The following is a 24,706-nucleotide window of genomic DNA, read 5'->3' on the forward strand; positions in this document are numbered from 1 at the left end:
TCAAGCCGCTGGGGGTCCTCTTCCCCCGGTACCAACAAAACGCCCGTTCAGGAACGTGCATGCGGTTGGTGTGTTGTTGTGTGTGTGTTTCTCTTTTTATTTATTCCACGTAGGGAGAACCTAAAGAAGTAGTTAAGCCTGTGCCCATTGCCTCTCCTGCTGCACCCAAAGCCGCGTCCCCGGCGAGCGTGGCTTACAATAAGACACCGAGGCCGTTCGGGGCGGTCGCTTCCACCAAAGTCACTTCCATCCCGTCACCGTCCTCCGCCTTCACCCCGTCACCCGCGGCCCCCGCGCCGGCCGCCGCCCCGGCCCCCCGCGCTGCACCCGGACCGCATGTTAACGCCAACGCTAACGCTGAGCCGCGGGCGCCCGCCCCGAGCGCTGCTAAAGCTGCCGTTAATGTCCCACGGCAGCCCGCCGCGTGGGCCGGCGACCCGGCCCCGGAGGTGGCGGAGGGGCCGCGACGAGGACTCAGAGACACCCAGGGGGACAGTAAACTGCAAAATGGGTAGGTGGCCGCAGGGGGACGTTTGCGTTCCCGGCAGGAGAACCGCTGGGCTTGTTGTAAGGGCCGAGTAAAGCACGTCGGGGGTGAGCCGCTTGGTGGGCGAGAGGCAAATCGGGGAAGCCGCGGTTTGCGCGTTAAAGAGGGTCGAGGGAGGCTGTTCGTGGTGGTTTTTAAGGGCCAAAATGCTGCGGAGCTTCGCAGTTAAAACTGCATCCGGCCACAAAATGCTTTGCCGGATGCTTTGGTGTCACGATGTGTTTTGGACCTTACAACAAGCTCAGTGTTAATTTCCCCATCTATGCCTCGCTCTGTGTTTTGAATCCCGGCCCGGCGCTCGAAAGCAGCAGGCACTCAAAAATGCTGAGCGGTTTGTCAAGAAGCATCAGCTGGCGTCGCGGCGGCCGGCAAGGAGACATTAGGAAGCAAGAGCTGCGACGCCGGCAGGACGCGTGAGGAAGGATGGCGGAGGCGGGGAGGGGGGCAGAAGGGACAGGACGTAGCAGCGTTAATTCAGTTCGCCACGCAGCAGAAGTTTTGGGAGAAGTGCAAGGAAGCCGGTGGGGTCTGAGCAGGCTCTTTTCGCAGTTTTACAGCGCAGATCCCGCCGCTTCAGCGCGGGCCGCTGTTCTAAAAAGCCAACGCGGACAGGATTTAAAATTCTGGGCGTTTCGATACTCGAGGGATTATGTTAAAGTAACAGTATATCGGAGGTGTAGTATGTAGCGTAGCGTCTCTGCTAGCAAGCGATAAACCGGTGAGCCGAAGGGAGCCCGAGGCCGTTCCCGGGTGCGAGGAGGTGCTCGTGCAGCAGGGCAGGCGCTCCCGGGCCCCTGCCAGCTGGCCACCGTGCCCGGGGGCGGCCTCGGATACCTTAAATCAAGTGAAAGGGCCTTGGCAGACCCCTCTGCTAGTGTCACTCACCGCCACCAGCGTTGAATCAATCCTGAAGTTGAGCAAAACGAAATTTTGAAGGTATCGTTGCTCTAGGTTACGTTGCATACGTTGACCAACTTCTCGCTTTTCCAAACAAGTTTTGGGCTTTGCCTTGAGTCTTAAGAGCTTAAAACCTAGCTATGGTGAGTATTTCCCATTTCTCAGTAGCGTATGGTTAGTATTTTCCCGTGCAAAAGGAAGAGGGATAGGGGGAACAGGCCTAGTGCAGGTCTTTTCCGATATTCTCCCAGTCTGACCGCATGAAGACACCTGCAGAAAGGGAAACATCCACGTCTTACATACAAAACGGATTATTTGTGGGTTTAATCAGGCTTCTTACGGAGAGAAAAACTTCTGCATGTTTGTATTCCATTCTATTTTAGTGCAAATATTTTCTTCATGCGCATTCATGTCATGCAGTCCTTAATGCATTTTATATCACGCTGTTGTCTTGGTGACTTTTCAACAGATGACGGCCTGCTTCCACGCTGCATAGAAGTGGGATAAAAACAGGAGATCCCAAGAGCCTGCTCGATGCTAGTAGACTTCTTGTTGGATATGCTTTGGCAGACTGTCCGTATCTGTCCAGGAGCGCTGTGTTAGCAAACAGCGTGCGAGGAGCAGACTTTCCAAAGCAGTAATTAGTTCTGAAAAAAAAGAACAATAGCAACCAAATTAAGTCCTCCTGCAAGGAAGTGCTACAGGCATCGAGTAAGCATTTAATACTCAAGGCAGAGTGACTTGTTGAGCGTTGTTAGGCTCCCTACCTTATACTTAGTGAATGGATAATATTAGCTGAAGAACGTGTTGACAGGTTAAAAAATCCGTCTTGCTGCCAACCTTACAGATCTAGTTTTGGACACTTTGAGAAACTTTGGAGCTGTAAAGATGTACTTAATTTTGCCTTCTTTCTTAGAACAGTGTGTTTGGGCTGTAACTGGATTTAAGTACTACTTAAATCCTAGACTTGTCATCCCGAAAGTTAAAAAAAAAAAACAAAAAAACCCCACCTGTTTATATTGACCTTCAGCTACCTAAGTAACTACTTGGTGCATTTTCACGATGATACTTAACCGTCTCCCCATTTAAAGTGGAATTGATGACATTTATAAAATATTAAAAATATCGAAATTTGGAATAATTGATCAGTCTGAAATAAATTCCATTTCACTTCTGTGTTTTTAATTTTTCTTTAAAAAAAGAAAAGGGTGGAGGAAAAAAGCCCATCCCCAAACATACTCAGCTTTGGTTTCAAGCACTGATCAAATCCTCGTTCCTAGAGCAAGAACTCGTTTATGCACGAAGACAGTTTTGAGCCAATTCAACAACAGAAGTTTTGCTGACCTTTTTGCAAATTTATTTAGGCTGATGTTGTTTGCGCTCTTTACAAGAGGTCTTCTCAAGCAGTTATTCGCCACGCTCAGTATGGGGAGTGCTTTGGAAATATCTGTGAGCGAGGGAGACGTTTTTGCTGATGTACTCAAAGAGCACGGCACTTGCTGTAAGCAATGTATAATTTTTTTTTTGTAAGTTTAAACGAGCTGAACCTGCTCCTCTGTGTTTAAACCATTCTCAGATCGCTCGCTCCTCATTAAAACCAGAACCAGCTGCCTGGATTTTGCAGAAGTCCACTTATCGTATAGCGGGTTCAAATTTATCATTTGGGTTAAAAAATATTATCGGTAAAAAGCATTGATAGACTCTATTAAATGATAAGCCTGTGCTAGACTCTGGAGAATTTACCTGGCTGAGGTAAAACTATGCATTAATTTAGCTGCATTGATGAGATCTGTGACAAGGCGACAAGAATGCAGACGATGACCTGATTTTTACCCTCGTTTTAGCAGTGTGGAAATCAGTGCTGCCGATAGAAACTGCAGTGCAAAACTTGTTGCCTGTAGTTCATTGAGCAAAGATGCAGTGAAGTCTTCATCTTCTGCAGGATAACAGCTGGTGAATCATGCTTGCAGACTGTTGCACTAGGTAAAATACTCATTCCGAGAGTATAGTTTGGGAACTGAAAAAAATGAGACTTAGCCATTCTGACAATCTTAATAAATTTGAAAGTCGCAAACTTAAAAGTAAAATAAAGCAAACTAAGCAAAGATACATTTTCTTTCCCTCTTTGCCTCCCCCCCCCCCCCCAAAAAAAAAAAATCACATTCAGGATATTAAATTGTTTGCCTTCGCTTCAGGATAGGGAGGAAGATCTGTTTCCCGTGCTTAGTCCTGACTTAAAAAGGAAGCAATCTAGCTTCACTAGGCAATGTGCAATTTTGATTTTTTCAAGATCTTCTTGCCAACTCCTGCATGAAAACGTGCCTGCTGCTTCAAAGAGGTAAGATGTCCACAGACTTCACTCAGTTTAAGAGTGGGGGGCTAAATTTTTCCCTTATAGGTTCCCGATAATTTTAAGTTTGACTCTATGCAATGCGTGGCTTTACCAGAGCTTGGATTTGGAAGATCCCAAAATGTTTCAAGAAGCAAAGAGTGCATTAACACATTAAATTCCTTTTTTCCCTTGCAGATAACAACAGTGACAAAGTTAGTATCAACAGCACTGGAGTTGAATTATGATGGTTTTTCTTGTCGGAATAACCAGCATGTATTATTGTTTTGCGAAATTATAGCCCTTATAGAGTCCTGTGTTTAAATTTTGCAAAACAGCTTCAGCTTTTTTAGTAACTTTTTAATGTAGTTAATGGTTTTGGTCTGCATTGGACATGACGTGATCTTGCTTCTCACCGTGTTAAATTTTGCAGCATTTTTAATTCCACAGAACGTTTGTGTGGTGTTTGTGCGTATTGATACGTTCTTGCTGCACCTGTGGCTAATTGGCTTTGGTAGGAAAACTGGTAAATCAGTGAAACGCAATCTTAAAACATAAATGGTTTGGGTATGGGTTGAAGGACACCAGGGATCGAATGCAAACAACAAAAATAAGTGTCACATCCATATGTTATTATTTGTGTCTATTGGGGATGATAAACACGACTGAGGTCTTGTTGGTTTTTTCTTTTTGTCCTCTTGTCTCAGGACTGAGTTACGGGAGAGCCTGTCTCCTTTAATTTGCCTTTGTCTCTGGCACCACCTTGTTGCCTCAAGGAGTCATTACCAGGAGGCTCTTCAGCTGTAAAAAAGGAAGCAGTAGGAGGTGTAAGGAGAAGGCGAGGGGAGAAGTCAGCAGGATACTTTCTTTATAATACTGCTTTCAACAAATGTGGAAGACTACTTGTATCTCTGTATTAATTGCTAGAATACAGCCAATTGCATGCGAATAATTACATTTCCATGTAACTCTGCGACTTTATTGCTTTAGTTTTTGGAGTTTATCTTTTCCATTAACTGTTCTTTTGTCCTGCTTCACGTTGTCTGCGTTCCTTGCTTGTACTTCATCCTGGAAATGCCACTGTCTTTGTTTCTGTGCCCCTCCCTCCACCAGTAGCTTTGAGGTGTAAGTACTTCGCTAATATCATGTGTCAGTTTTTAGTAAATTCAGGCTTTATTGTGATTTTGTATGATACCTTGCAAATAATTTTTTAAGCCATTGCTTAAGTATTTTCTAATACATCCCACTGAGTAGGCCTAATTCGTACTTGTTGACAAATTAATAATTTACATCATTCTCATTCCTATTTGCCACCTTTCTTTACCAGAAACACCTTGGACATTAAAAATACAGTGGGGAAATAGTGAAAAAAACAAAATCGACTTTTAAAGCTTTTTTTTTTTTAATAGAATTGTTATGTCTTTGGAGATAGTTTGGCAAGGTTAATCTGTAAGTCACGTAAAAATAAATATATGTGCGAAGAGTCTTTCAGAGGAATGCTTTGAGATATTTAGTGTAGAGTTTAGGAAGAAGATACGTAGCATGACTTTTCTGTTACCCTTTTCTAAACAGATCACTGCTGTTACGTGGGTTTTTTACATCGGTTACTGAAAGCAAAGCTTCAAAACCCTACATTCGTGTAAGCCTGCTAGCCCAGGGGTTGGTAGTCGCAGCTAGAATAACGTGGGGAAAACTGCCAGAGGGAATAATCGCTCCATGTCTTTGGCTTTCGGGGAGGGAACGGAGCATCGATAGCGCCACGTCGTGCTTTTGAACGGCTCCCTCTCTGCTTTCGAAGCCCTCGTTTCTGATCGCAGCCGTATCGATCGCATGGGATGTCCCGCGTGGCCGTGGCGCCCGGCGAGTGCTTTGGCTTTTGTGACCAAAGGGGACAGTTTGTCCAGGGCTTTCAGCGCGGGGCGCTCGATCAGAACTAAATATGCCACCCTGCTTCAGCACGGCAAGCAGAAAAGCGCCCCTCTGCTACCTGCAAGGATCTCGCCGAGAGCGTAAGCGAAGTGGCAGAGAGGGGAGTCTGTGCAGCAGTTTTGGGAGCAGAATGAGAGAACCGCTGCTAGTTGGATTTCAGGGCTCTCTCTCGCAAAACTAATTCGATAGGGTTAGCTTAGCTCCACTTTTGTTTCACCTTTCTTACTTTTTTTTTTCCCCTCTTGTTTTCTTTTTCTCTCTTATTCCTGTGTACGCTGGGAAAACTGTTCCTCTTGCTGTCCTCTTCTGTCCTCTCCAAGGAAAAACCCACCCAAACGGTAAATGTTTAAACTTGTAAATGTCTTGTTAAGAATTGACTCCTCCTGTTAAGCGCTTCCAGGAGCGAAACGAGGGAAAACATTTCAGTTGGATTGGAGTAATTACAAATCATCGCTTGGTTCGGAGAACTAAATCTGGGTTCAGATGTCCGTAGCGGTCCCTGCAGAAGCTGCCTTTAAATGTTGTGAAAAGCCCCAGTCCGCCTGTGTCTTTGTAGCCATCCTACACGTAGTGGTATGGCCCTAGTGAAGGTGCTTCCTCACGACTCTCTTTTTCCCCTCCTTGCCGCAGTCCGCCGCGGAAGCACATTGTGGATACCTATACAGAGTTTTATCACACCCCTACTCACAGCGATGCCAGCAAGAAGCGGCTGATCGAAGACACTGAGGACTGGCACCCCCGGACAGGGACCACCCAGTCGCGCTCCTTCCGCATCCTTGCCCAAATCACCGGCACCGATCATAGTGAGTAGCGTGACGTTGCGATGCCAGCCAAATAACAAATAGCCGTTTTTAAAAGGTGGTGGGGAATAAATAGATAAATAGATTTAATCGCATCTCTAATGTTTTTTACCTCGTGGATGATAAATCGAGGAGGCAGGATTTTGGTGAGCTCTTGAAAAGAAAAAACATTCAGAAGGCTACGTGGGAATAGGAAGATATTTTTGTACATCTCCCGAAATTGCTGAATGGCTCAGGACATGCACATTACTTGGCATTGTTCCCAACTTATTTGGATATTAATGTGTTCTAGATAAACCTAAAACTGCCATTCCTGTTCCCAAAGACGTTAGCAGAAAGTCCATATTTGTTACTGCTCTCCCCTCCTGCATCACTGCAGGGGGGATGCTCCTATTCTGAATTAACACTCCGGAAAGTGCTGAGAAAAACTCTTAAGGCTTTCTCAGGCATGTAGAAAATGCTTGAGGGTCAGGCAAAGGTTGACAGTGTGCAGTGGTTTTACTGATCAGAAGCATGCATCTGTAGCTCCTCGGTGTATGCCAAGGGAATGTCTCCATCCTCTGCTTGCGGTATGATATGCCTACATGTACACTAAGGAGTAGAGTTGATGATGCAGAAAAAGTCTTTCGCAGTCGTTACGTGGAAAAAACTGTTGATTTCATATCATGCTGTCGTTTATAATTTACTGGCTGAGGTCTGAATGCTGGATAAACTCATTAGAAATGCCAGCAGGACGTGTGAACTCTCTCGTGTTCAGACTGAGGTCACTCGCGTATGGGCGATTATTTCATTGATTAAATCTGCTCTCAGTCCTCTGGCAGAGTTACTCCAAAAGCCAGTGCTAATCTCTCCAAATTAGGACTATTGTCTGTGTGTGATAAATCTGCCGAATTAAGACCGTTAACTGATTGTTTTGTGGGGCTTGTGTTGCACTAGTCTACTTAATGAGTCCTTATCTCTCTTGGGACTCTCTTCTTCACTAATCCTTCCAAGAGGAAAGTACGAGGCGTGAACATGAAGTAACGTGTCAGTGTTCCCTTACAGTGTGAGTGAGTTAATCATGGCGACAAATAATATAAGAATATGATTGCAGCCATACGTGCCAAACTAAATATTAATTCCACAAATTCCCAGTCCCAGTTTTATCCCACCTGCGTTTCTGCAGCACCTTGATGGGGACATGGCCCGGCTGTATGCAGACACTGGGATTATCATCTGATAAAAACCTGCGGGTTGTTCCTCCAAAAGACGTATCTCTGAGCTTCCGCTCATCATCCTTGTAACTCGCCAGCTCACCCCTTTCCCAGTGCCGACGTGCACAGTGGGTCCAGGGAAGAGGCAGAGACCAGCAGAGCCACCTTACAGTGATCCTGCTGGCAAAGGGACTTTTGAAGTATATCTAGTATATCTCGTTTCCGTTTGGGCATTTTTAGAACCAAGAAGTCCTAAGGAGCCTTGCTGTAATTTCCTAGTGTGGCGAATGCTTCGGTACAGGGGGGAATGTCAGTGTTTAGTGGTGTTGCTTAGTTTCTTAGAAACAATCAAAATTCTCTGTTTTTCTTGCAGTGAAAGAACCAGAACCTGAAGCTGCAAAGAAGACTAAGTGAGTTCATGTTTTACGTTTTTGTTACTTTAATACTTTGCATGTCTTAATTCTAAACGGATAATGCATTACTGTTTGGTGCATTTGTTGAAGGTCTGGGCGTTTCTCAAGTGTTGCCTGTTTTTTTGCCTTGTATTTCAGCATGTAAAAATCAAGATTTTTTTCTTCATAGACCAGCCTTTATAAATCTCTTGTTTGTGCCGTCCAGTATTAATGCTTGTGCAGGAGTTTGAGCTTTTTCCGTGAACTTGGATTGGTTTGGTTTTCTGTATGAGGTCAGCTTGTCAACGTGTTTTCTTTTCCGACATCTAACCAGGTGTTTTTTGATTGGCAAGTGTGGATCAGGTTTCAAGATGTAGCTGGAAAGTATTACCATTCTAGATGGCGAACAAGTGTCAGCTGTCTCGCTGCTTTGGACCGAGTGTGGTGTTCATAGAGAGGGGGGGACTGGCTAGCGGCTAAATCCGACTGATTTTTGCAGTCCTTGGGAGTCTCTCTACGGACTTGGCTTAAGACCGGATCAGCTCTTTTGAAAGAGGGGAAGGAAACGCAGGGACGTGTGTAGTGCATGGTGATGGCATGCTTTGGCTTACTTGTGAAACTGCTCGAGGACAAACTTTCTTTCTTTCCTTCTTATTTCTCTTCTGTCGCTTCTTTCCACAGGGAAAAGATCCCCAGCCACGTCTTTAGCCCCAAATACACAAAATTACGTGACTGGCACCATGAAGTCTCAGCACGTGTTCTTAATGTCCAGTGAATTTACCCACGTTGCACAAGCAAAATACAAACATTTACTTCCTTTCTTCTTTTCCACCTGCTTTGCAAAAAAAGAAAAAAGAAAATGCGTTTCACTAGCCTTACCACAAGAGAAATTCTAGCTTTTTCTATACTTTTCTAACACTTTCCTACTGATGTGTAAAAACGAGGTGAAAATGTTTTTGTGCTAATCACTAGTTGACAAAAAATACATGTTTTAACCCGGAACGACTTGGGTGACTGAATCTTCCAAAGTGGGGGAGGAGACGGCTGTTGCAGTTCTTTTTTGCCTTAAAGGAGTCATTTGCCTTGCTGAGTTTGAGTTACTGTAGGTTGTTAGAAAGCAGAAAACAATGAACAAAAGAACAAGAAATGGGATTGTTTTGATTTGGGGGGGGGAGAAGGAGAAGAGGGACTGAATACACTTATGTCAAACTGTTGTGCTTACCAGGATAACCTCTGAATTCACTAGCTTTTCAGCAGGCCAGTTTTAGAGTGGTTGTAAATGTTTTATGAAGTAGAGCGAGAAGACAGACCGCTTTTGAGCAGGAAGAAATTTGCCAATATTGAATGTCGTAGCGCAAGTTCGGTATAAAGAGCCTGCTGCTTGAACAAGTAACCTGTTCGTATTGTGAAAAAAACAGGGAAAACGGAGCAGAGTGCCGCTGAGTACGTGTAAAGGGCTTCGGTACGTAACCTCTCACAGGAATAAGATAAGATGGGTGGTATTTATTTATTTCAGAGTGAAGCTCTTAGGATTTCTTGTGTTCATAAAAGCTTCATGGCCCTATGGTTCTCCTGTAAAATAATGTATTATAGTAGCTACACATTCATTAATTTATGCTTTCTGAAGCTTGAAGAGTATTTTAATAAAAGCTGCTTTTAACTTAGTGCTGTCTGTTTTTTTTTTTTTCTTTCTTTTGAGTCCCTCCGACTCCTTAACAGTCTTCTCTCTTGCCAAGAGCTGTAGCTTCGTAACCCCTCCACGGATTGCGGTTAAGAGAAATAACTGCATCCCTGCTGCGTGGCAGGAACAGCCCGAGTCGTACAAGAATAAATATCGGAGTAGCAGAGTCCCTGACTGTGTTAAAAACGTGTGGTATATTTCTGTGTTTTCAAAACCGACACCAAGATTTGCAGAAGTCGGTCAAGTGGCTGACCTTTTGGGGTGCGGCGGGGCCAAGAGCTCGGCTAAGCGAAATTCGCCGCCAGCTTGTAACGTTTACTGGAAAGTTTCCAACCTCCGAGGTGAATTGTAAAGCGCGTTTAGAAGCCCAGTCGTTGCGACTGGCCCGCTTTTGGTGTGAAAAACCTGTCCTGCGAACAGAGCAAGGTCCACCGCAGACGCTTTGGTCGACGCAGGGGCGGTGGCGGGGCGTTGCTTTGTTTCACAGCTTTGAAACCCAGAGGAGGGCCGACCCCAGCCGAAAGCCTTTGGAGCTGGTGTTTCCTTTTCAGCTGGTTGGTGTCGGCCTGCAGCGCGGCAGTAGCTTACGGTGTTTGTCGTTTTATCTCTAGGGAGAGCCAAACGGAGAATGGAGACTTCAGGTAACGGCCCAGTTGGCTAACGCTAACAGTCACCCACCTGGACGTATAACAGGGCACAGCGCAGAGCACCGTTACGATTGCACCCGTAGTGACCGACCAAAGCAAATCACATCTTACACGCCTTTGACGTTTAACTCCATGGGGGGGGGGGGGGGGGGTAGTGGGGGGAAAGCGTTCCCTTTAGTGATCTCCCTAAAGATGGTCTTTGGGTGAGAATTGCCGTTCGGTTGGTTTGGTTTTTTTTACCGCGTAACCCGGTTGGCTGACTCATGCGTTACTAAAACGAAGCATGTTAGAGGTACTGATACACCACAACATGATCGCTCAGTAGAATGCTGCGTGTGAAAGCAGGAAGACAAAATAGCATGGTGAAATTGTTTTGCTGGTTCAAAGAGGGTTTTTTTTTTTAATGAATGGAAAGGAGCTTAAGAGGATACCAGTGCAATGAAAACGATGAAAACTTATCACTTAGATTGTCTGTAAAGTATTCTTCCTAAGGGTAGAATGATATTCAAGCGTTTTTGCGTTTTGGAAATGTTCCTAGGTGGTGAGAATGTCTTCATGCTGGTATTTAATTTACCATTGTATGTGTCTTACCTAGCTTTCAGCCCTTTGAAGAATGAGTCGCTTTAGTGAGAAGGAGAAAACGCCTCCCTAAATAATCCAAAAAGTGGATAGCTCTGTTTTGCTTGAAAGCAAACATAGAAAGCCACAGAGTCTATCTGTTGAGAGAATGAGAATAGTTCAGGAAGAACTACCAAAACTATTAGTAACGAGTAGCTAGGTATGTCGCTCTCTTATTTCCCTTATTAAGACAGCATGTATTTTAGCAAAAATATTTTCAAGATGGCTAAGTGAATCTCTGTATTCAGAAATGTGAGGTTGACCTGTGTTGAGAATGAAACTTTTGCAAAGGTGCCATGTTACAATTACTACTTCTCCAAAGAAGTAACAAAGCTGTAAAAATTCATCTTTTTACGTATGTATCCCAGAGGTTGTCTCTTAACAGTAACATCTCAAATAACATCCCGAAAGAATAACGTGAAGGGAAGCAGCCCTTCGGACTCTATTTCCCATTAGCCTGCTCCTTCTGCCTTGAATAGCTGCCCTGCTTCTGGTCCCTGACTGCCTGTGGTTTATCTGGATTGCCTGTTTCTGTAGTATTTCTCTGTATGGGGGTACATGTGTTACATACATAAGTCCGTACATATTTCCATGAGTTTTGTTGACGGACCGTGGTGCCCTTGTATTTACTGCTCTAAAAATGTCATCTCTTCTGCCAACGTCCCCCTCGCACAACACTTGCTGACGCTAAATTCTGGGTCTGGGCTTCCTAATTGTTTCCATAATTATTGGAATACTCCAAAATACCCAAAATGAGATTGCAAAATGGCCTGCTTTTCCATTCGGATGTGGATAACGTGCCTCAGCTCAACTCTGATTGCCAGTATACATTGGATCTTTGGAAAACTCTTCTGATGTGCTTTTTTGATATAAATGAGTAAGCCTAAAATTAAATGATCAGCTGGAAGTCAGGGTATGATATTATCAAACAACAGAAAAGAAATTTCTCTACCGTGAGTAATTTACCACTGAAAATCCCAACTTTTCAGGTATTGTCGAAGACAAATGTCCTATGGGTTTTTTTTATTTTACTTTTCTAGTTTCATTTATCCCTAAACTGTAACCTACTGGGAATTTTTGTGTGGATGAACAGATGTTTCTTCAGCAGCTGGAAAGAGAGCAAACTGAAATAGAAAGCTCTTCCTGAAACCAAATGTGTAAATTGTAGCTCTTAAACAAGTTACTTAAAGCTTAAAAAGGCAAAGTCTAGCTGTTATGTAAAGTTTATTTACGTGCTTTAGTAACCGATTTAGTTATAATTCCACAACAGTCAATTTCCAAGCATGTTTCTGATGTTGAACACTTCTTACCATCTCATTTTGACCCAACCACCAAGTACTGATTTAGTTTTGGTCTTAGAAACGTAGAATCAGCTAATTGTCTTGAGTGAGGCTGTGTCTGGATTTTCCAGATTTAGAGTTCACCTAATCTGTTGCCACTAGGAAATGTTTGTCCTGCTCTCGCTCTGTCCTGGAACAACCTGTATCATAAATCATGTGACTTTTTTTTTTCCCCCTCCACATCATAAATATTTGTAAAGCACACCTGCAGATCTGCCCAATGGAACAGGAGCCGAGGAGTCCCCTGTTAATCTGAATAAAACCACTGTAGCTACTCAGACTTTTGAGATGCCACCTGCATCAGAATTGCCATCAACACCTTTACCACCTATAAGGTCGGCTTCGTGGTCGTTCCTAACTCTGTTCAATAATTGCAGCACTCTGAGGCTACCTACTTTAATTAAGATACTTCATCCTGCATGCTAATGAAAGACAGTGAAATCCTACTCACGTAGCTTGTGGTTGTGATTCCTCTGTACCTTGCACTTTGCTTTTGCACATTGCTGTGAGATGTCTGATATGTGTTCCTCTTGAAGTAGAGGGCTTTTATTCCAACGTTTTCTAGGTTTTTCTTGTCACGGCTGAGCAAACGGCGGGAGATGGAAAGAAATAATAAGCAGTACATACTCTAACCCTCACAAAACTAACACTCTAAAGAACCCACAGCAAAGAGTATATAAAACTTTGGGAATTAATCCCACCACCGGTTGTGGCTGGTTCTTATCTAGTATTTCCTGAAAGTTTTCCACCGTATAATGTAATACAACATATATGTTTTAATCTCTGTAAATACACTGTTTGGCTATTTCTGAGTTTATAAGCAGCAGGATGCTTCTCAACTTCCACTAAAAGCATGGCAGGTCTCAAGCCTGTTGCACCTCGCCTTACCTTCCTTTCCGTTTCACTGTAAACTTCAGTTTTCTTTCAAGGTACTAATACTTTTGTGTAGACTTTTTCCTGTTCAGCATACTATTTCAGTATGGATTTAAAACCCTTTTTCTGTGTGTGTGTGTGTGTGTGCGTGTCGGTGTGATTTTGTCGCTGTGAATGCAATGCCGTGGGTGCTAGACCGGAGCCTGCAGCAGCTGTTTCACCAGGAGCAGCACCCTCACCCGTCAGTGCTCCCTCTCCCAGGCTTCCTGAGCACCTTGTCTCCACAGCTCCTGGGAGGTAAATCATTCGGAGGCAGTGGCAATTTAATGACCATCTCACTCTATGTTGGTCTGTCTTAGACTTGGTTGTCTTGCAGGAGAGAGGGTTGTCCATCACTCGCTGAAGACGAACTTTGCTGATCTGCTGTTGGTTAGGGCTCTTTGCAGACGTGGTGGATGGGAGAAGAAGTAAAGCTGAACATATCAATGAACGGTTTCATGGAGTCCAGTTAAAATGAGGCAAAATATTAATATGCATTGATACATAGGGGATCTCCTCGTGGTGTAACATTTCATGGTCTTACCTCAAAAATTAAATTCAGATTATTTCAACATATGGAAAATGGCCCTTAAAATAAAAAAAATGGATGATTGTGATAAAACACTCTGCTGTGCTATTGTGCAGTGGAAGAAAAGTAGAGGATCATCTGGCAAATTTCCTGTCTTTGGCCTTGGATAGCTTCACTGGCACTTTTCTTAACAAATTTTTGATGATTTGGAGGTCATCTTTGGGTATAAGATGGTGACAATAATTTGGATTTTTTGGGGCACTGTTGATGAAGATAGATAACATTTTCTGATAGGTTGTGTTTCATAGTTTAGGAGTTTGTGTATGCAACGAACACTAGCTACCTGGAAGCAAAAACAAAATCCCAAACACTAAACAAAGCTACTACTTAAAAGAAGATTTAGCTACTGCTCAAAAGAAGATTTGTTAAGGGTTAAATATTCTTTTCACTTGGTCTCTGTCTCCTCTTGGGCCAGAAGATGAAGGGCGTAGCACCGAGGGAGCTCCTGCCGTTTCATTGCCCTTGCTGTTGGCAGGGCATGACAGGACCGTTTGCAATTGCAGTGTCAGGAGAGTACTACGTCAGGAGAGAAGTCTCTCCGGTTAGATATGTTTTTTATCTGTGATGTGATTAATGAGGTAGCATAAGGTGTTTTTCCCTCTTTTTACCTCCACGGATAGGGCTCATCCAGTAGATTATTGGCGTGCTCTTTGCTTTTTTAAACAGCAAAATTCACTTTCAGGGACTCTCCCTCTTTCAGGGACTCTCCCTCTGACACAGCTGATTTTACAGTGACCCAGCTGGCTTTATTAAAACATCTTTCTTTTGAGTAGCTGGTCTTGGATCAGTTCACCCTTGTCGCAAGATGCTAGCCGGCTGGGAATAGGCCCAGGGACGGTGTCAGAGTAGTAGGTGATGCGGGGGTTTGCTAGCCACCGTGAGGGAGGTTCAGTCCTTAGATAGATCTCCATCCCTGTAACATAACACAAGGGTATGTCTAGTAAGAACACTTCTCTGGGAGAATTTCTGCCTTTTAGCGGTGGAACTTGGTAACAAATAGGGACCCTTGTTTTGTTTCACAGCTGATGGAGCTGTTCACACCTCTGGCTCTGCTTGGCCGTAGGGTACATTTGCGTGCTCTTGGTGTCCGACAGGGTTATAGCAGCAAGTGAAATACAAATTGGAAAAATAAGGTTTCTGCATGACTGAGCAAGTCATTTCACTGTGCCCACTGTTGAAAATGCGCGTTTGATTTTTGCCAGTAAAGTTCAGTCCCTAGATTTTACAGGATCTATTGCTGTTTTGAAAGATGTGTATCATGCCAATAGTTGGCTGTTGACCAGCGGCCAGTGAAGAATACAGTGCTCCATTTTCTACTTGCGGTTAGGTGAGAGTATGGGAACATTTCCTTCACTTGGAGGGATGAAGTCGTCTTTCAGAAGCATAGCGCTTCAGGATTTTGTTGACACTCAAACAAAATAGATTTTGCACCAGTTAATGGTAACATTTCGGTTTTTCCCTTTTCAATATTTTCGTGGTAGCCCATCCTTAAAGACCAGGAAATAGCCCTTGCATTTTCTGTAGTGACCCCAGGGCTCTTGGAGGAAAGTTTATTTATTTAATAACTTATTGTAGCATCAACTTCTTGTAGCAGCTTTTTAAATACTTCAAAAACAAGCACTCAGCATTCATAGGATTATTTTTGTCACCATGCGATTTCAGAATAAAGCTAGAGATGTTGCTTCCAGGAGGCTGACAACAGAAGGAGCTTGCAGCCTCCACAGCTCTATACCTACAACGCTGCAGCCTGTGGGCCGCTGTGAGAGAATTAAATGAAAATCTGTGGTCCAGCTAGGCCTCCAGGCAGAGATGCATTTCTGTAAAAAGATAAACATACAGGGTATACTTTTACCCATACTCGTATGTGCTTCCCACAGCTAGGAATCCAATAACAAGATCTGAGTGTGAGAGCTTCCCCTTTAAGGTAGCGGTCAGTCTAGAGAAATGAGGTGGACCCTCGCAACAAAATACGTATTCGTCCCCTTGGAGCTTTCCAGTTTCCAGTCTGATTTATTTTGCTGCAATGTCTTTTGAAGGCTCCCTTGACACTCAGGGAGGGAGGACGCGAGGGCGGTCGGGAAGGGATGCTGGTGGTGGCAGAGGTCTGCTTGGGCAGCAGACCACTGATTTCACGGTAACCTTTGGTCCCCCCACAGAACAGACTTGGTCGTGACGGTTTCAGCAGCATGTTCTCATGTATCTCAGGAAGCAGATGGGATGAGAGGTTATGAGTCACAAAAGAAGAAAAATACCTACCAAAAGGTGTATGGCAATACTCTTTCTAATGTAGAAAACAAGAGATGGAAAAGGAATAAAATATTAGTTCAGTAAATGATTTTCATGTCTTCTAGGGAAACTCCAGTACTATGACACATACTGGGCTGCAGCTGCCTTGCTGATACTGCTGCAAATACTGTGTGCTGAGTGGCGAGGAATTCTTTCTAAATCCTAGCTCTGTGTCCAGGAAGAGGAAATTTAAATCTATTCGCGCTCGGGACCTGTGGTTCTAAGTTTGTTATTGGGCAAAATTAACCTAGCAAGAGAGCAACTTTGAAATGAGCTAGGGGGAATCCCAAAAGCATCGCCACATTCCCTTCGGGATGCATAGTAGACCAATTACCTTAGCAGAGCAATCGCAAAATTTATATGAGCAAGGGCTGATAATACAGCTGAGATGCTAGTACCCATATCTCTGTTATGTATTGAACAGTTGCAATTAGGGATATTTTTGCAAATTTTCTTCAGCTGGTTAAATGTCTGTGTTCATATTGGCAAAGAGTAGCAACTTTTTTGTTGTTTTTTCCCCTGACCATCTGGCTTGAAGTTTGATGCTCTTGTTTAATCTGGAAATTAAAATACTGTTGCTTTGTCTCAGTTTCATCTTTTTTTAGTTTTCTTTTTCTTCTCTATAGTCCTTTAAAAATGGATGGAAAAGGTGGGAATTTATTTGAAGGAGGGAAGGCTTTTGTGGTAGGTTATTTCCAGAATGGCTTTTGTATATCGCTTATATTACAGATGTGCAGAGGGATCTTGGGTTGAGATGGATTTCTTTTGTCTTTTTTGCCCAGTCTCCTGTTGTCATATCAAACACTCATACGTGTATTCTCCTTCACAGAAAAAAAGTCAACTAATGGTGTTTGATTGCCTTATTAACGCTCTTACAAAATAAAATAAACAAATTCTGGCCTTTGGCTATGTTCTTGAAATACAGAAATATTTCAGCATGATCTCCTTCCTAAATTATTTTTTTCCCCAAATTTTTCAAAGTTTTGTGGTGAGGGAACGGCTTTAAACAGAAGTCAAAACGTGAATCATTTTTTTGTCCTAAGTTAAATATACTTTGAACACAAGAAAGGTTCATACCAACATTTTTATTTGTTGACCGTACACTGTGAGAAACACTCCTTGGAGGGGATCAGGATGTGCATGCAGATAGTCCCCGTGCCTCTGGAGAGAGCCGTAGGTGACCAGGTTTTTATAAAAGAAATAACGACAGATATTGCCTTTGGAAATTGTTCTGAGTTTAGATAAAAAGGACTGCAGGGGAGCTAGTGTGTTGTGTTGTAATATCTGTGAGATGATACTTTCCTTTGATCAGTTGTTCATGTTCCTTCTGTTTAAGGCAACACGGTTATTTCAAAATGTGTCCCCTCAGTGGGTGCTGTCTTGATACAAAGATTGTTACTAGCATTTGAAACTTGAGAATTTATTTTATATATATATAATATATATATATATTTTTTTTTTTAAGCAGATAACTACAGTAATGATGGGAACCCTTGTTAGAAGTAGCATCCCCATGTATTACATGTGATACAACTTGTTTCTCACCGCAGCATGTACAGGCAGCATTAGGGCATTGAGGCAATATGGGTTTTTCTTCCTTCCAGTACTAATTCGCTTCAAATACTGCGTATGGTATTAAAGAGGAGACTGGTATGCTGATAAACTGGTCCAGTGGTTAAGATAGTTATTTGAGGCAAAATTATAGTAGCTATAACTTAAAAGGTGAAAGCCAAAGAATTTATACAAATAGCTTAAAAAAAAAGAAGATGAGTAGTTCATACCCAAGAAGGGCAGAAACGTGAGCAGCTTCTGCAGAGCTGTAGGAAGGAAGGTTTAACGTTGAGTGTGGGAAGGAGAACGTAAATACCTTGACAGTGTTGCACAGATTTGATTCTCTCCTTAAAGAAGAGGTGATCTATCATTATAGATATATAAACTATGTCTGGTGTTTGTTTTGATACTGAGCCCATATTGCTACTTTTCAACGCTTTTTGCGTGGGGAATACACCCAAAGCTGATCTCCAGAAGTCATCCGTTTTTAAAAGGACAACTATCGGCATTGAGTAATTGCTGGGTGCCGTGTTGTACGTGCGAAAAGGGGCCATCCGAAGGTCAGTAGACTTGATTTTGCCGCTAGCACCTTGCGTTTGTTGTCCATGATTGGCACAGATCTTTATTTTCCTAATGGGCTCCATCGTTCCTTGGCCAAAGCTCTGTGATTTGTACCACCCACTACTGAACCACCAAGAAGGAGAAAGAACTTGCTGTGAAACGTATGAAGGATCTGGATTTGATTACTAGATTAAAGCTAGGTTCACTGCTTGTAAGGCAGACTTCATAATATAAAGCATAATGGTTTTTTTTTTAATTGCAGTTTTACTTCTTTAATGAAAGTCAAAATGGATCGTATGGCAATATACCCAATTACTATAATTTATAGTGCATTTTTACTCAATTTCATATATGGCATATCATCCTATAAGCGTAACACTGCTAAAATATTTAGGAGTAATTATAACCTTTCCAGAAAGTTGCAAAAAGTCACCTTCAATAGTCATCCTGGCAGCTTTAGACTGTGTAAACCGCAGAATCTGGCACTTCCTGAGAAATAAAACTAATATAAAGCAGATGCAGTGCCAGCAAGTTTCTTTAGATTGCTCTCTTACATACGTGCTTTTCACAGTTTTGCAGGCTTACGTTTATCCTGCCATTAATGGAATTATTCCCCGTAGTCATAAATGCAACCAGTTAGTATTGCCTATGTAGTATATATTGTGTGTGTGTATATGCACACATATACATACAGAATGTATTGCCTATAGGTTTTAAGTATACAACAAGTATCTAATAAGTATACGCCCAAAAGTATACAAGTTAGTAATGCCTACAAGTATTAGGCACTAATTGTGAATTTTGATGTATGCCTTCTGATTAGAAAACAGCCAACAATATTCCTGCCGAAACAGTAATCTCCATACCTGCTGTGACCCTTTCTCCCCGCCCCCCAAGCCCCTTTTATGGCTTATCCAATGTCTTTGTGAAATCTTTGGGCAATTGAAGGCAGCTCCAGAAAAGGGCAGGATCTCAACACGCCCCTGATTTGCTGCTGGAGCGGTGGTTCAGGAGACGGGAGCAATGAATTACTGTCGCTGCTGCTGTACTTAAAAGTCAGCCAGCTCTGCTTTTTGCCAGGTTGGACACATCTGTGTCAAATTTCATTTAAAAAAAAAAAAAAAAAAAGTCCATCATCTGTCATCGTCTCTGAACGGGAACCTTGTAAAGTCGGGAATCACCCATTTAAAAGGGGAAACGAGTGTCAGGCTGGGGAGAAGTAGAGGTCTCTGGCTGACCGAACCAAAACTGTCTGAACTTTTATGGTTGTCTTGATTTGGTTGCAAGCGAGAGGAAATAAAATCTGGGTGAAAATACTGCTTTGTCTTTGGTGAATGCTACTTGTCACTCTGCTTTCTTTTACTTCAGAAAACTTTTGTTTGAGCATCCTTTGGAGGCCTTACCCAAGTGTGCACCTCATCCCCCGGCAACTGTTCAGGTTTTAAACACCTGCAGCCAAGTAGCCACAGTGTCTAAGGTGCCATCTACTCACACTAGGTAGAGTTTCTCGTGTACTGGTCGTGCTCTGGTTCAAGTATATTGCGTATTTTTAGAAAAGCTACGCTTACCTTATCCAAATACTTTGTCTTCATGGTTAAGCAAGGCTGGTTCTAAGCTGTGAAACTTCAGCTGTTACAGTGCCCCAAAGACACGTTTCCGGCACGGTCTGGTTCTTGGGGGATGACTATTCGGTTCGTAGAGCAGAAAATGAAAGTCCTCCCACGTGCCTCACGAACTCTCTTTACCAAAGATGCAAGAACGCCAACCAGAAACAGGGGCTCCGTTGCCGTTTGCTGTTTTTAATCACGTGAGAAATTTCCTCCGTATATGTTGTCTCATTATAACTACTTCTCCTCAAACTGCCATCAACCAGGAAAGTCACTGTGGTGCTGGCTGCTCCAGGCGCTGACGGCGACAGTCGTCCCTCGGCTACGTGCACAGTGGCCACGCAGGCTCCAGAGCCGTCCCTGCCCGCGGCTGCCACCCCGCCACCGCCTCTGGCAGCCCAGCCGGTGGAAGCCCCCCTCCTGGGGCCTCCTGAGCCCCACAGGTACGCGGAAACCAGCCGCATGGAAAAGCACGATCAAAGCTCTAATTTTACATAGTTGTTTTTCTGTTTTTCCCTCCACCTTCGATACTGATGCTGTGAAGCTGGAGTGGCCCTTGGGCATCTCCCTCACGAAGCTCTAGAAATGAGCATAGCAATTAGAAATTAGAGTGGATACCAGAGAAAAGTTAGAGCAGTAGTTCAGAAGTCAAGATGCTGTGGAAGTGGAGAACCCAAAGTCATAGGCAGGAGATTTGCTAGGCAGGGGACTTCTCTTCAGGCAGTTGGTGAGATGGGGTGAAAGCATTGCGTGAAGGTGCGGAAGGAGAGGGGAGTGAGACAGTTTTGGGGGAAAGATGCAGCACGCTGTGCGTAATGCATGGTTCTTGGATACTATACATATGTTATATGTTTTATTCACCTGGCAGTCGAGGGTTAGTCACCCTTGCTACAAAACATGCATTTTGGAGTTACCGATAATCTGAAGTTCTTTGAGCAGAATATAAACGTTAACTTGTGTCGTGACGGGATGTTAATTTATTCTTACCAAAGTGTATGGTTTACCAATAGTCAGAGATACCTTTTCTTTTTCCCTCCTCAAAAAAAGGGGCAGAAGAAGAAGAAAAGAAAGCCCTGGGGGAATGGACACGGGCTGCAGGAGGAGGGGGGGATTTGTTTGTCTGCGTTTGCTTTGTTTTAATGGGGGTGAGTTGTCCAGCCTTTCCAAATGCAGATTGGCATGCTAGTAGTTAATAATCAGGAACAGTAAGCCTATACCTGCTCTTTTTTATGGGTAAGAAAGGGCTTTTAAAAAAAACCTTTAAATGAACTCCTCCTGAGCTTTATTTAGTGTTGCCAGCGGGTATAGTAAGTGTTTGATTAATGACTTTTCTTCTCTTGCTGCTTTTTGGGCAGGCATGATGCATCTCTGCCTACTTATGAAACAAATTCTTTCACTAAAATATCAAGCTGTCAATCTAAATCATCCGTGAGTCATACAAGGTAAATCTTTTATGGTATATCTATGGCAGGCTGCTCAGTATAAGCAAGATTTTCAGGCTGTATTTTTGTGTTTAAATCCAGGAAGTGGCGAGAAGTGTAGTTGTTGGACAAAATGAAGTGTTTTGAACGTTGTGTTCATTTCTGAAATGACTGTAAAGAATGCAAAGCAATTCTGTGGATAATATTGAAATTTTAAAATACAGCCTGGGTTTTGGGCTGGCCATTGTGAAAGTGACTATGTAAAAATGCTGTTTTCTGCATTAGTATTCTAGTGGCGAATACGTTGCCCTTTTCAGTGACTCCTGTGCGAGGTTGGGCCCCTGCAGTAGCATAGGTTTGCAGTGGTCCATGCAGCCCCGTGTTGTCCTCTTCTTCTCTCAAGCTCCTCTGCTTTCTCTGTTTTCTCCTCTGTTGGATCCAAGCGTGTGTGCTAGGAAAGTGCTGCTGGGAAATCCCTTGGAAAGTCTACCCAGATCGGCTCCAGCTCCTGTTCCTGCTTTTTCTCCATTCAAGCAGAGGTCAAAAATTAAGAGCATGGCTGCTGCCGCCGTGTCTGCTGCCGTTGCTATCCGGGCCAGGTAGCATCAACGTTAAAAAGAATGTTTTAAAGCTTGATTTAAGAAAACTGAAGGTGCTACAAAAGTAATTGCTGTCTTGCAGAACTGCAAAACCAGCTCTTTCACAGTAACATGGTGGGCAAGTGGTGAGAGTATGTCCGAGGCTCCCCACGTCCTGTTTTTAGCTTGGTTGCAGACTGCTGCCCTGACCCTTGGTGAATAATTGTACTTCTTGAGCCTCACAATATCCATGTTACCTTCTAGTAAACTAAGAAAATAACAGTAAAGTTTCATGGGTGACGTGTGTTTTTAAGGAACTTTTGGGTGCCAAAGGCAATAACTACAGACAGTTGCATCCAAATCCTTATTGCATTGCTTTTTCTAGATAATTTGTAATTGTTTCCTAAGTCAGTCAGTCCAGGTTCAGTTTCTCCATACCGTTACAGAAATTTGAGGCTTCTCATTTATTTGGGTTTTTAGTTGGTCCAGGGAAAATGAACTCTGCTTGGTGGACGGGTTTATTCATGTGGTCTTTTTCAATGCCTGTTAGACTCTCCGAACCTAGCGCCTACCGCTCGCTCTTGGATGCCCTGCTCATCACCCCTGTCACTAAACCTCCTCTCCAGGCTATCCGGCCCGCCAGGAAATCCACAAGTGTTCTGGAGTTGCCAAAAAATCAGAGGTATTGTCTGAGCATGACACATGCCTGGCACGGAAAGCTAGCGAGAAACCGGCGTCTCTGCCGGCGTTGGTTGCGTTGCCTGCACCTTCTCTGCCCGTTGTGGTCTTTGGCGTGATGTCACCCGTCCCAAATCCTGCTCGTTTCACCTCTAATTCGCACTCGGGGTCCTGCCGCTGCTCTTTGTGCCGGTTCACCGCGTCGTAAGCCGGAGTTTCGGGGGTGACGTCCCTCCGAGGGAGCCGCTGTCACCCTAATTAACAGCCTGGAGCCGAAACAGCATATTCTGGCGTGAAACCTCTTGCTCCGGATGAATGATTTGCAACAGTTGCATGAGCAAGCCAGCCGCGTGTTGCGCTGGGAGAGGGTGCTTCGGGAACAAAGGGCTCCTCGCTTTCAAAGCTCGCTTGTAATATATAAAATCAAATAACTGGCACGCGGTGCAGCAAGCAAATACTTTAAAAATAATTTGCTGTCTCGGCCCTTTGTTCACGGGCTGATCCTGTTCAGTGCACCAGGACGTTTTGTTCCCGTTTCCTGACCACAGCTATGTTAACACGAGCTGCTGTGAAAAGCCGGGTTCGTGTGCTTGACTTCATCCTCAAAGGCAGAAATCTCCTCTGGTATTTTGGAGGGCAGTAGCTGCTAAGCTGTGCTAGAGTAAATCTGCTCCTGTTTCGTGGCTTCTAGCATGACCTCCGTCACTAGAAAACGCTAAAGCAGCCCTAACTTTGGTGGGGGAAACAGTGATTATGAGACACGGGCAGATATTCTTAGCTTATATTGAAATGTTCAGTATTGCAGCATGCCTACTCTAAAAGGAAACAAATGTTAACAGATTTATAACAATGCAATAAAACCTTAAACACGAATGTGCTTTCTGCCATTGAACGGTACTTGCAGGAAACGTCTTCTGTGCCTTCTCGAAAGAGAAAACCTCTCGAGGGATCCTGGTCCCTGCGCACCACAGGTGAAGTCCGGGACGTGCTGCCATCCACGTTTTCTGCTTTATCTGTGGTGTTTATTTGCCGATGCTTCAGTAGAGCCAACAGTGGTGGGGGGAGCTGCTGGGCTTGCAGTCCATTTTCTGCCTTCCCTTCAATTCCAGCTGAAATCCGACTGCCTTTTTCTCTCTTTCCTCGCTCCCTGGTGTGCACAGCATTTATGGCCCAAGCCGCAAACGGAGCGAGATCGTTACAGCAGTATAAACCCGTTCTCGCTGCTGGGTTTGCGTTTGTCCGTCTTCTGCTCATGATGCAGGGAGCAGCTTCCTTGCTTTTGAAGGTTTGCTCTTGGAGGTGCAAGCACTTGCCAGGCTGACTCGATCCTTGGGATTGACCCTTTGAGAAAGGCAGCAAGCGATGGAGAGCTTTCTCCACCCCCCCTCCGTAGTTAGAGAGCAATTTGGAGTTTTTTCTCAGTTTTACTCTTCTGACTGACAGCTGAAGAGACGGGCTGGGGAGACCTTTCATATTGGTATTGGTATCAGGGTCCAGGTTGAAAGGCTTGAAATAAACATCCACGGATTATTACTTTTCCTGATGTTGCTTCCAAATTTTTTTGAAACAAAACTCCTTTTCAAGAGTTGCGGTACCCAGGTTATCTTGGTTCAGATCGCTGCTTCCGGGCTTTGCTGGAAGGTGGCACAGGAAACGGGATTTTCACACTGATAGTCAGTGGAGAAAAATGTCCCAGGTAGGACGTGACCTAAAACTTGTGAGTGTGTTGCATATAAACTTTTTTTTTTTGAAGTTTTTTTCAAAAAGCCCTGGTGCTTATCTGAAGATATCGTTCAACACGTCAGGACGATGATTTTGGTTTTCCTTATTACCAGCCTGTACTGCCAGCGTAGATGAAGAAAAAGGGGGTTGATGGCAGGTAGATGGAGCCAGAGGAATGAAGCTCCTACTGAAAAAAGGAGCACAGCTTCATTGTATGGGTCAAGAAACATGTAGGAAAAATAGAGATAAGAGAAAACTAATTGTGCTTACAAGGTAATGTCAATAAGTACACATTCTTATTGAAGGACAACATAAGCCTGGCAAAAACGGTCAATTATTTCAGAGAAAGAAAAGTATAGCAGATTTGAGGGAAATACCTCAATCAGTGTGAGAAACTCGATATTAAATGTCTTTCATTACTGATAATC

General features: G+C 43.7%; 1 protein-coding gene across 11 annotated transcripts in view; it reads left to right on the forward strand.

The window, feature by feature from the left end:
• Positions 1–24,706, forward strand: part of LOC104149619 (PDZ and LIM domain protein 5) — a 141,944-nt gene that overhangs the window by 83,808 nt on the left and 33,430 nt on the right. For 10 of the 11 annotated variants that reach the window (XM_068941578.1, XM_068941572.1, XM_068941575.1 and 7 more), the window contains 3 exons: positions 114–511; positions 6,333–6,505; positions 8,069–8,105. In XM_068941578.1, coding sequence (XP_068797679.1) covers positions 114–511; positions 6,333–6,505; positions 8,069–8,105 — 608 coding nt within the window. The remainder of the gene's footprint in view (positions 1–113; positions 512–6,332; positions 6,506–8,068; positions 8,106–24,706) is intronic. The other variant, XM_068941576.1, reaches the window with a different exon arrangement.

Source organism: Struthio camelus, chromosome 4 (assembly GCF_040807025.1).
Source record: "Struthio camelus isolate bStrCam1 chromosome 4, bStrCam1.hap1, whole genome shotgun sequence".
NCBI classification, from domain to species: Eukaryota; Metazoa; Chordata; class Aves; order Struthioniformes; family Struthionidae; genus Struthio; species Struthio camelus.